Here is an 11,466-nt window from a genome sequence, read left to right as displayed (position 1 = left end):
GTGACGCTGCTCAAGCTGCGTAACCCGTCGTCGCCGAACACGCCGTGGAGCGGGGCGTGGCGCGCCGGTGGCAGCGAGTGGGACGCGCACGATGACGTCCGCCACGCCTGCGGCCCCGACCCCTGTGACGGCACCTTCTGGATGGCGTGGACCGACGCCGCCACGTACTTCGACGGCTGCGGCGTCGTGTTCCTCTCGCAGCAGCCGATGTACGACTACCGCGTGCGTGGCGACTTCGAGGGCGTCCACCCAAGTGTCGTGCTTGTGGTGCGCGCGGTCGAGCGCGTCGAGGTGGTGCTGACACTCACACAGAAGGACAAGCGCGGTGTGCCCATCACCGAGCCAGACGCGAAGCTCTCGCCAATGCTGCTCTGCGTCTCGCGCGGTGACGGCAACAAGCAGCGCATCGACTGCTGCAGTGGCAGCGACCCGGAGACCACAAGTGACGAGTACAACTTCGTCGTGGCGCGCGAGGTCGGCCTGCGGTACATCTTTGAGCCCAGCGACGCACCGTACTTCGTCGTCCCACGCATCCACCGCAAGGGCACGACAGATGTCCGGCAGAAGGAGTTCGTCCTCGGTGTCCGCGCCGCGACGCCGCTCGACGGCAAGCTGGATGTGCAGTTCACAAAGCTTGACAGGAACAGCCGCGTCTTCGCGAATCGCGTGTCGTTTGTCGTTGAGGACACGACGGAGGTGATCCGGCCGTTCCAAACGAAGGCGCCGGGGGAGGCGGTGGTGACGGACGCCGGCAGCAAGCTGTCGCAGGCGCAGCTCCCCACGCCGGCCGCGCAAGATGAGGAGGAGGAGCAGCAGCAGGAGGAGGAGGAGGCGTCAGGGCCCGTCAAGGCGGACGACGCGGTTGAGGAGCCGCAAGACAACGGGGACGCCGCAGACGAGTGGCATGAGCTGAGCGTGCAGAAGCAGGAGGCGAAGATGAACGGCAACGGCGTCACCGACGATATTGAGAACGGCGCGGCGGATGAGGAAAATGAGAACAAGGAAATGTGAGGAGCATAGGAGAAAGGGGGGGGGGAGAAAGAATCATGAAAAGCAGTGAATAAAGCTGCCACTACAATGAAAAGCGCGAAACAGAATTGACACATGCCGACAGACACTCGCATCCATATCACCACCACTCATTGAATAATGAAGAGGAGAGGGCGGGAGTGGGTGGGGGAAGGACTATGTTGATGTGTGTGCTATAATGTATCTTTTTTTTTTTTATTGATTGGTTCCGGATTTCTCTTTTGGCCACAAATGTTCCATGAGACGCTGTACCCTCCTCGTTGTGTGCGTCTTTTTTTTTTATTTCGTTTCGCTTCTCTTAGCGGAGCGTGTGGTGAGATGCAAACTTCACAGACGGGGGAGCGCGGCTAACAGCACACAAAGAGAAAAAAATAAACAAAAGAACAGGAAAACAAAAACAAAAAAAAACTCAACGGGGCGAGCGGAATGCCGGACGGAGTACACACGGGCAGGGAAAGCAAAAGGGGAAAAAAAAGAAAGAAAGAAAACAGCAACAAGAGGAGACAACAAGTGAGATTTAAAAAAATACATAAACTGTGTGCAGAACAGCCCCTGAGAGGTTTGAAGCGGGTGCCCACTAGAGAGAGGGAGAGAGAGGGAGAAAGAGAGATGCTTTGACAAACAAAGGCGCACGGGGGTTTTACACACAGACATACGCACACAGAAACGCGCAAACAAAACAAAGAAACAGCCCGAAGCAAATGTAGAGGAAAACGAGGCCTGCAAAGGCCGTGAAGAAGGAAACTAAAATGATGCAAAACAGCGCGCACAAAGAAGAAAAGACAGGGCGAGTCGTGGGGAGAGTCTGCAGGAATATAAGGTTTCTATTTCGACATGTACCTCTCTCTGTATCCACCATCACCGGACAACAGACTGGGATGAGCTTCTAGAAGGATGTTGTACGTGCACCCACTCATCCTGCTCCCCTTCCCTTCTGTACACGATTTCAACTCTCTTTCTCTTGATGCCATTCCACCCTGTTTCCGCCTTCCGTATTGGTGTAATGCGGTTGAGTTGTTTTTTTTTTGTGTGTGCCGTGCAGTCTGGAGCTCCTTTTCCCGTCGATCTCTTTTCTTCTTCTCTTCCTGTGTTGATTGCGGTGTCGGGCGGGTGTAGGTAAAGTGAATGGCTGGCGTTTTCACCGCTGCCGCTGCGGGGGAGGAGTCTGTCAAGCTGGCGTCAGCGATCTTCGTCATCCCCGACGCCTCCTCCTCACACAGTGGTGCGCACCAGAGGATGCGGGACGTGGATCTCACAAGCTATGACAGCAGTGACTGCGGTGGCGCGGCTGGCGATATGAAGGAACCTGCAACCCTACATGAGGTGGGTGATTACTTTGCGTACTCCGCGCTGCAAGGAGATGATATTGTGCGGCTCGACGGGAAGGGTGCTGCCCTTCAGGACCACGCACAGTTACCGAAGGAGGCCTCCAGTACTAAGAGCTTACATGAGATAGAGCGCACAAACACGTTTGTCCTGAAATCATCGACAACGACATTGCTTTCGGGGATGAGAGAACGTCGTCGGTCGAGTGTGATGCATGAAGCTCTGAAGAGAACAGATGACGAGTTTGATGATGTTGTAGTGACGACAGAACGCCCCTGTTGTTGTGATGCTGACTTCGGTGATAAAGGCTCCGCTGAGTCCATCTACAGGTACGCGACACCAAGCGTCGCGGGCACTGTCACCCCCGTCTTCCACCAAGGCTTTCTGTACAAGATTGTGACGGATGCCGGTGATTGGTTCTTCTTCAACGATACCATGAAGTACAAGATGACAGCGCACTATAGGTTTGGCGGCGCGTCCAAGCTGGTACCTGGCCCCAAGACGACGATGGAACAGCTTCCCTCTGGAGAGTACGAGGCGCAGCTCCTTGTGATGCCATGCGACACCGAGGCCTTTGTTTCGGGTGAGGTCAGTGGATTCAAGAACCTTTCAACCGCAGAGTTGGTGACAGCCGATTTTAGGAACGTCCACGTGGAGGGGCAGAATGCTGTAATTCTTGCGGAGCTCGACGAGATTGCTTACGAAGCTGGAAAAGTCGCTGCAGAGATGACCGAAAAAGAAGCCCTGCAGGCATGCTGGCGCATGAAGAATGACACCGCCTTCATTGATCCCATCTTCCCGCCGTGTCACCGCTCACTCTTCCGCCCAGGCATCGACGCGAAATTCCTCTGTGCGCTGCCATGGCGACGCCCGCACGAGTACCTTCCAGCGCACCATACAGATGAGTGCCGTTTGTTTCGGGGAGGGGTTCTGCCGCAGGACCCGTGTCTTGGAGAAGGCGGTGACGCGTACCTTGTTAGCGCCATGTCCATCGCGGCGGAGTTTCCAGCGAAGGTGCGGGAGATGTTTGAACACCCGCGGTCAGACGCAGAGGGCATGGCGCAGAGGCGGCAAAATGCCTACCACGTCACTTGCTGCTATGGTGGCTGGTGGACAACAGTGCTCTTAGATGATTACTTGCCCTCCTCTAACCACGGGCCGGTTTTCGCGCGATGTGACAATGATCTGCGGAAGCTGTGGGTGCCGCTGCTCCAAAAGGCATATGCGAAGCTCTACGGTTCTTACGCTGCCATCCAATATGGGGACTCCTTGGAACCACTCCAGGATTTCCTCGGATTTCCGATATACCGCTTCGATGAAGAGTGGGCGACTGCGCAAATGGAGGGTGTGTTGTCGGCGAGTAGTTTAAACCTGTTTCTATTCGTCGAGTCTCGTCAACATATGGGGTGCATCGTATGTTTCTGCACCCCGGAGGAAGGGCCGCCCGACGCACCGCTGCAACAGAATGGACTGCGCTTCGGCATGTCGTACTACGTCATGGACACTGTGCGTTATGGTGGCTTTCGTCTTGTCAAGGTCCGCTGCACAACTGCGGCGCCTGGGTGGAAGGGGATGTGGGCCCCGCAGTGCGGCAAGTGGGAGGAGCACAAGGACCTCCGTCGTCTCTGTGAAGTAGACAAGGAGGGTAGTTTCGATGGCGCTTTATGGCTTGAGTGGTCCGAAGCTCTTGAACTATTCGATGGTGGTGGTGTATGCTTCACACGCTTCGCGTACCACGACTACCGTGTCCGCGGCACTTTTGAAGGCGGCATTGCCAGTGTAGCTTTGGTGATCACTGTGGACCATCCAATGGAAGCGTACTGTATGCTCTCGCAGAAGGACGACAGGGGCGAGGACCCGAGCGACCCCAACGCAGCCCTGGCGGCCATAGCGTTGTGTGTCACACGCAGCGATGAAGGTGCGGAGGCGCAGCAGCGCCCTTTCCTTTACGCCTCCATGGATCCGGATACGCCGACGACGAAACAAACCTTCATTATCGCCCGCGATGCCGCCCTGCATTATCGGTTTGTTCCGAAATATAGTCCGTACTACATCATTCCATGCGTACGTGAGAGGACGGCCTCGACGCCCTACACCATTGGCCTCTTGCCGAGCAGATTGATTGGCGACGCATCGCGTGTTAGTTTTGTTCGCCTTACCAGCGGCGTTCTAGAAAGTCTCGCGTCATTTGATGCACCGGGCAATACGCCAGTGGAGACAGACTATCAGATCCGCCAAACAACAGGCATTGTGGAGGAGAGACGAGGCACTGAATTATGCGATGACCGATGTGCCAACGTATAGCAAATAAGAACAAGCTTGGCTGAGGTGGTGTGAATTTGCTCTTTCCGTGAGAAATCTTGTAAGTGAATCCTCTCATTGTAGATGGGAAACGCCAGTGCAGCTGGTCACTGCCGTGCCGGGTGGAAGTCGTCCTTCATATGTTGTAACACACATGAGAGACGGAATTGGTATTTATTTTTCGGAGAGGGATTATTTTTAGCTTCGTCGTTGCGTTCGTGAGAGAGGGTTCTGAGGTGCATGGCGCTTGGCTCTGGAGGACGTTTGAGTGTGCGCACGCCATGGTAGTGCCGCGCTGGCTCTGGCCTTTCTCTCTCTACGGGAGACATTCGACTACGTGCGTGGGGTAGGGGCGTCTGGACGAATGAACGCGGTTGTGCACACACAGCTGGAAGTAATAACGTGAGCGACGAATGGGATTTTATCAAAATGAGTGCAACTCTCTTTTTTAATCGATGTATTCCCTCATTTTCGCCTCGCTGAACTCGTGGCGCCCGCTGATTGGCACGACAACTATAGCGGGCACCCAATTCTTTCCTTCTCTCTCGGTGTGCTTGTACACCATTTGGCTTGCGAGGCTGCCATCTCCCATTGTGTTTGTTTTAGACTCTGTGTGCACCTGCGGTCGATGCGACAGCGGTCCTGGGAAGGCCGATAACGTGCGGGTTGGGCGAGCACGAAGAAGAGGGTACTTAAGTTAACCGTTTTTCCTTTTTTGCCGTACTCATCTATTTGTCCAAGAATGTACTGTATGCCTCAAAAAGATAATGTGTTGTTCGTCGTATCTTCCACGTTTGGGACTGGAAGGCCTGTGGCGATCACGGATTCAGCTGATGTGCGGGGGGGGAGGGGTTGCGTGCAGGCTGGTGGAGTGCCTTTCCTTTCGTGGTACTTGAGGTTCTTTCCTTGTGTGGACGGGCCAGACCCCGGATAATTCTTCGAGATCACATCGCTGTGGTTGCAAATATAGTGCGTATGCGCACTCGATTTATATCTGTATCAGCGTCCCTGAACATTCTTTTTACTTCTCTTCTTCTTTGCAGTACATATTCGCCGGGTAGCGCAACTTCTGCCACTGTAAATGTGAGGTTGCTCATTCTTGAATTATATTGAGGCAGCCCTAACTTCCCAACGGGGTCCATGTTCACACGCCACACTCTTTCCTTCTCTCTGCATAGTCCCTGCATTCCGAGACACACTACAGATGAAGAGACAAGGGATATTTACAAATGTAAAAAGGTCTCACTTTATCTTATGCGCCATTATAGTTGTATTCACCACAGCAGTTATCACTTCTTTCAACTTGTACTATGTGATACAGGATGGCTCTCCTGGTCCATCAGTATACGCCATTAACGACGCTGGAAACCCAGTACTACGCAATATTTCTCTGTTACATTCCTTTACCTACATCCCACAGAGTGTGGTTCGCACATGGGAGAAGCGTGACTTTCTGATTGTGTTTGGCATCCCGTCCGTGGACATTCCTCGCAGACAGAGGCGTCGTTACCTGCAGCGTACGTCGTGCTGGCGGCTCCCCGGTGTGGCGACGAGATTAAATGACTTCAGTGGTGCGATGCTGGTGCTGTACGTACTTGCCCGGCACCAGCTATATAACTTCACGTACTCCGTGGCGCTGGAGGAGGAGGCGGCGGAGTGGCACGATGTGATTGCGCTGCCGATGAATGAGGGTCGTACTACTACCAAAAAAATGTTTGGTGGCTCTCCTACTTGGGGCCGTGCTGCAGATCTTGGGCTGAGCCGCAAGGTGTTTCTGTGGTTTGACATGGCACTCCGTCTTTTCCCGAATGTGAGCTACATTGGCAAGGGAGACGACGATATGCTTCTCCGTGTGCCGCAGTACCTTACCGACCTGCGCACGCTGCCGCTCCGTGGAGTTTATTGGGGAGCAATGTATCGGCCTAGAATACGGGATGGTAACGTAACCGTGAAGTTTGTATTTGCGCTGGGCCCGTGCTATACACTGACAAGGGATGTGGCAGACAGGTTGGTAACGTACAAGCCACTGGAACATCTGTTGGAGCTCCCGTACACCAAGGAGCGTGAGGCGGAGTTTTTCGCGATGCAAGTAACGGGTGAGGACTCCATGGTGGGGATGGTGCTGAAGAAGGCCGAGTACTACCCCAAAATGCAGTTCTTTGAAGAAAAACCCTGTTCATTCCATGATATTCATGGCGGCGTCCGTCCTCGGCCATTGCGGTCGACCTCTATTCTTGTTCATTCCCTGCTGGAGAGTGAGTATGAAGCGGTGATGAACCGATTCAGAATGTCCAGTGGTGCTGTGGCGCGACGCCGGAAGCATTTGCGTGGTAACAGGGTAGAGTTCTCGTGCCGGTAGGACGGTGGGCTCCTCCAACACTGTCTTCTCCGCTTTTTGATTTTCAGATGCCGCCGACGAACGATGCTGTGCTTTAAAAGGCGCTTCGCTACCCTCTATGGTTGTAATAAATGCTGTTAAAAACACTGCAGTGCCCTTCTTTTGCGTCTTTCCCCTGTAACGTTGCAGTTCCTACATTACTTGATGGACTTGGCAGAGCGCCAGTGTGCGGTTCACACTCCATGACGTTTTACATCGATGATTCTCATAACATTATGTGTTCAAAGTTTAAGTTTCGTTGCTGTGCCACGCATTCGTGGGTCTATACTGCATCCGAATTTGTTTTTCTTGTCTCACACGCATTGAAGTACCTACTGGAATTTCTTTTGTGGTGTTATCACTAGTGCTGAGATTCCCTGTGATTGCTGGGTGGCTGGCAAGGGAAGAGTCTCTAGCCGTGATTCTCTGCTTGCGCATTCTGCGCGAAACGAGCTTCCATTCTATTTCGAGTCGCGGAAGACGTGATGAGGGGGGCGATGTAGTATTGTATAAAATGGTAGGTTTCTTTTTGTTTGCTTGGGGCGCCACTTTGCTTATTGCCCCACGTAAGGCATCACCGAGTGGATGTGCGTGCGGCCGAGGAGCCGCCGTGGCTGTTCGGCTGTAAGCATCACTCCCTTTGTGTGTTACTGGCGCTTTACCGCTGCAGGCGGGGTGTGATCGGAATGCCTCCACACGCATGATGCCCTTCTGCGCCGCTGAGCCCAGTGCTCCTCTCTGCGCGCCCGGCACCCGGACAGCGGTGGGCAGCTTCCTGAAGCAGAGACCACTTGTTATTTGGCAAACGGATCCCGTGCTGTGTCACTGTGGGGTGGCGTGCTCCTTCAATATTCTTCGCTTCCGGATGTGAAGCAGGGAGGATGAACGATCGCAGCATTTAGTGCAGCGCAGTTGCGGACATGCAGCACATCCACACCCTGCCCGGCCCACGTGACCAAGCGACGAGCTTCGCTGCAACAAGAAGTGCGGCGGAGCTTAAGCGTCCAGCGTCACGCCATCTAACACATGTGGCTGCGCACCCCATATCGCGGGATAGTCGGCCCCCGGGCTTCTCGCAACTCAGCGCTGTCACACGAGCAATACACAGCTGGTAGTGATATTTCTCTTCTTTGGGGCTCTTGGCCTCTCTCTTCTCTCTCTCTATCTCTCAGTTTTCTTAATAGGTATAACACTAATGAAGCGACGAGGCTCAAAACCACCCATCACGGTAATCGTATCTGCCGCATGCGTTACTATTGTTCTTCTTCTGGTAGTGGATGTCGCCGTGACCACTCTTTACTATCCCTTTGCACACACCATGGACACCTCTACATTGCACAAGAAGAACAACGACGCTCCCCTGACACACGAGACACCACTCCCTTGGGCAGTCCGCTTCATTCCACAGTCCACCGTTCACACATGGGAGAAGCGTGACTTCCTTATTGCGTTTGGTATTCCATCGATAGACATCAGTGAGAGACGTACGCGCCGAAATCTGCAGCGATCATCGTGCTGGCAGTTCCAGGGTGTGGCGACGAAAGCAAATAATTTCACTGGTGCAATGGTAGTACTGTATGTGCTTGCGCGGCACCCGTCCAATAACTACACCTACTCTGCGGCACTGCTGGAAGAGGCGGAGCAGTGGCACGATATGGTTGCGTTGCCAATGAATGATGGCCTCCCCTCAGAGAAGAAGAAGATTGGTGATGATGGGAAGTGGGGCTTGAAAGCTGAAATCGGAATGAGCCGCAAGACGTTCCTTTGGTTTGAACTGGCTCTTCGGTTATTTCCACGGGCGAGGTACGTTGCGAAGGGTGATGACGACATGTTCCTTCGTGTGCCGCAGTACCTCGCAGACCTACGTTCCCTGCCTCGCCGAGGGCTTTATTGGGGAACTGTGGAAAGGTACTACAAGCCAGTCATTTTCTCTTATGCGTATGGTTCATGCTATACACTGGCAAGGGATGTGGCTGCTCAGCTTGTTTCGTTTGAACCTCTGCAACGATTGGTGTGCCTGCCGTACAATGAAGAGCACGACGAGGAGTTTATGTCACTGATGATGCATGCTGAAGATGCTATGGTCGGCTTGTCTCTTTTTATGTCAGGGTATAACAGCAGCCTTACCTTTGCGACAGAAGACCGGTGCTCTTTCCACGACGTTCATGAAGGAGCAGTGGTAGAGCCTGTGCGGTCAAGCTCTGTTATGATACACCACGTGAACGAAAATGACTACAAGAAGTTGATGAAACGATTCAAGTATGATAGCGGTGCTTCTCCGCGGAATTGGACGCGTCGTAATAGTCATGAAATCAACTTTCACTGTTGGAATGATTGAGGGTCGTATCTCATTTGGGTTTTTGTTTTCGTTACCCTGGAATATCAGATGCGAATGGAACTTCTTTTTTGTATTGATTCTGAGCCAATACTTTAAGTGATGGAAATTTTAAGTCGTCTTGAGAACCATACCACTCATATATGTGTTTTTGTGCATTTATGGTGTTCAAGCAACTGTGTGGGTCCTTTTTCTAGAAACATTTTGTTATATAATCAATGATTCGTATAGAAAGCTTGTGGTACTGGAACACAACATGCTGTACAAGTCCCTAAGTCTACTGTGGTGTGGCATTGTGGAATTGCTCCATGCAAGAAGCGGCTAGATATAAATCGGCCACTTCTCTGTGTTTCTTTTTTGTATATCCGGTTGATTCGGTTATACAATTTCTAGAGCTTCCTGAAACGGGGATTTGACGCCTCGGGCCTCGCTGAGTTTTTTGTTATTTTTGTTTCTGCGCCTTTGTTGCCACACCAGACACGTGTGCTCATCAGGAGATACCGTATTCTGAAACTGGCGCTAATATATAACATGAGCCTACAGGTATACGCAACGCTATGAGTCTCCTGCTTCTCATTCTAAACTACATTCAGCACGTCCCTGCTTCTATATGCTCAGCTTGTGGTCTTTAAGCGCCACAATGCGAAGGATGTCCACTAATTTTTTTTGTATGTGTCTACAAATACGAACATGCCTCGTCGCCTCTTGCTTCATATTGACTACACCCACTAATACTGAATAGAGTTACTAGCACTAAAGACAACACACGACATAGCTCCCCCTTTCCGATGTACGGTGATCTTCAGTCGGTCAGGAAGTGATACATCCTCTTAGATCATTTATAATACCAGTCAAACGGGCCACCAGCACATCTCGGTCGACTCCTCATTCTGCCGAATACCCATGAAACCGAAGATGTACTCCACTTAACGGCAGAGCAATACACCACCACGCATACAGACAAATCCTACCATAATCACTCTCCACGTGGGAAACGCATGGATTTACTCTTTGAACCCAACAACAAATTCGTAGATATCACAAAGGGCATGTGCCGCAACCTGCACCTGCTTTCGTGCTAAGAGTTCCCTGGAGTGGCGACGAAGCCCAACAACTTCACCGGTGCGATGCTGGTGCTGTACGTACTTGCGCGGCACCCGTCGCACAACTTCACGTACTCCGCGGCGCTTCTGAAGGAGGCGGCGGAGTGGCACGATGTGATTGCGCTGCCGATGAATGAGGGGCGCTCCTCTACGAACAAGACGATCGGCGGCGGCGGCTACTGGGGCATGGAGGCTGAGATCGGGCTGAGCCGCAAGGTGTTCCTGTGGTTTGAGTTTGCGGTGCGGCTGTTCCCGAGGGCGAGCTACATTGCGAAGGGCGACGACGACTCATTCATAAGGGTGCCGCAGTACCTCGCCGACCTGCGCACGCTGCCACGCACTGGCGTATATTGGGGAATGATGTACCACAGGAAACTGTATAGGGGTGATGTTATCGAGAAGTTCTACTATGCTGTTGGGACATGTGCCACTCTGTCAAGGGATGTTGCGGAGAGCTTTGTGTCGTACGAGCCGCTGCAATTCATGGTGCGCCTGCCGTACACCAAGGAGCGTGAGGCGGAGTTTGTTGCCTTGAAGATGTCCCACGAGGACATGATGGTTGGATACATTTTGTACGAGGCACAGATCCCAAATTATACGCTTGTAAGAGAAAGGCCGTGTCGCTTTCACAATCTGCGGCATGGAGGACCTATTCGACGTGTGACTTGGAGGTCTGTGGTGGTCCACGACACCACCGAGAGTGAGTTCGTTAAGCTGATGGATATCTTTAAGAACGACACTTCGCCCACTGCAAAGCCATTGAAAAGAAGACGGAAGTATCTTCTGTTTAATTGTTGACACGTGTGGCTTTTAAAAAATAATAAAGCATTCAGTCACGCTGCGACTGGAACCCAGTATTTCTGGTTGATATGGAGTGTGCTGGTTTCTTGCCTACTAGGTGGCATTATGGGTGTGGGCTGGATTATTAAACTCTCCTTTTGTTTTGCTGCTTAGCTGCGCTGAGCGTGTGCTGTATTATCCTCTCGTATCACTCT

General features: G+C 52.5%; 5 protein-coding genes across 5 annotated transcripts; all 5 read left to right on the top strand.

Annotated features, from left to right (window-relative positions):
* Positions 1 to 141: 141 nt before the first annotated feature.
* On the top strand, positions 142 to 1,011 carry DQ04_05611040 (cytoskeleton-associated protein CAP5.5; the record flags this gene model as incomplete). The annotated part of the gene is made up of 1 exon (XM_009314288.1): positions 142 to 1,011. The coding sequence occupies one exon, from the start codon at positions 142 to 144 to the stop codon at positions 1,009 to 1,011; it is 870 nt and encodes a 289-aa protein (XP_009312563.1).
* A 1,143-nt stretch (positions 1,012 to 2,154) lies between these two features.
* On the top strand, positions 2,155 to 4,659 carry DQ04_05611030 (calpain-like cysteine peptidase; the record flags this gene model as incomplete). The annotated part of the gene is made up of 1 exon (XM_009314287.1): positions 2,155 to 4,659. One exon carries the CDS (start codon positions 2,155 to 2,157, stop codon positions 4,657 to 4,659), a length of 2,505 nt encoding a protein of 834 aa, XP_009312562.1.
* A 1,201-nt stretch (positions 4,660 to 5,860) lies between these two features.
* Positions 5,861 to 7,015, top strand: DQ04_05611020 (putative UDP-Gal or UDP-GlcNAc-dependent glycosyltransferase; the record flags this gene model as incomplete). Its single annotated transcript, XM_009314286.1, has 1 exon — positions 5,861 to 7,015. One exon carries the CDS (start codon positions 5,861 to 5,863, stop codon positions 7,013 to 7,015), a length of 1,155 nt encoding a protein of 384 aa, XP_009312561.1.
* Positions 7,016 to 8,228: 1,213 nt separating this feature from the next.
* On the top strand, positions 8,229 to 9,371 carry DQ04_05611010 (UDP-Gal or UDP-GlcNAc-dependent glycosyltransferase; the record flags this gene model as incomplete). Its single annotated transcript, XM_009314285.1, has 1 exon — positions 8,229 to 9,371. One exon carries the CDS (start codon positions 8,229 to 8,231, stop codon positions 9,369 to 9,371), a length of 1,143 nt encoding a protein of 380 aa, XP_009312560.1.
* Positions 9,372 to 10,495: 1,124 nt separating this feature from the next.
* On the top strand, positions 10,496 to 11,269 carry DQ04_05611000 (UDP-Gal or UDP-GlcNAc-dependent glycosyltransferase; the record flags this gene model as incomplete). Its single annotated transcript, XM_009314284.1, has 1 exon — positions 10,496 to 11,269. One exon carries the CDS (start codon positions 10,496 to 10,498, stop codon positions 11,267 to 11,269), a length of 774 nt encoding a protein of 257 aa, XP_009312559.1.
* Between the last annotated feature and the right edge of the window lie 197 nt (positions 11,270 to 11,466).

The sequence above is a fragment of the Trypanosoma grayi genome, assembly GCF_000691245.1.
Source record: "Trypanosoma grayi strain ANR4 Tgr_561_V1, whole genome shotgun sequence".
NCBI lineage: Eukaryota > Euglenozoa > Kinetoplastea > Trypanosomatida > Trypanosomatidae > Trypanosoma > Trypanosoma grayi.
This window is presented reverse-complemented; position numbering and strand designations above follow the sequence as displayed.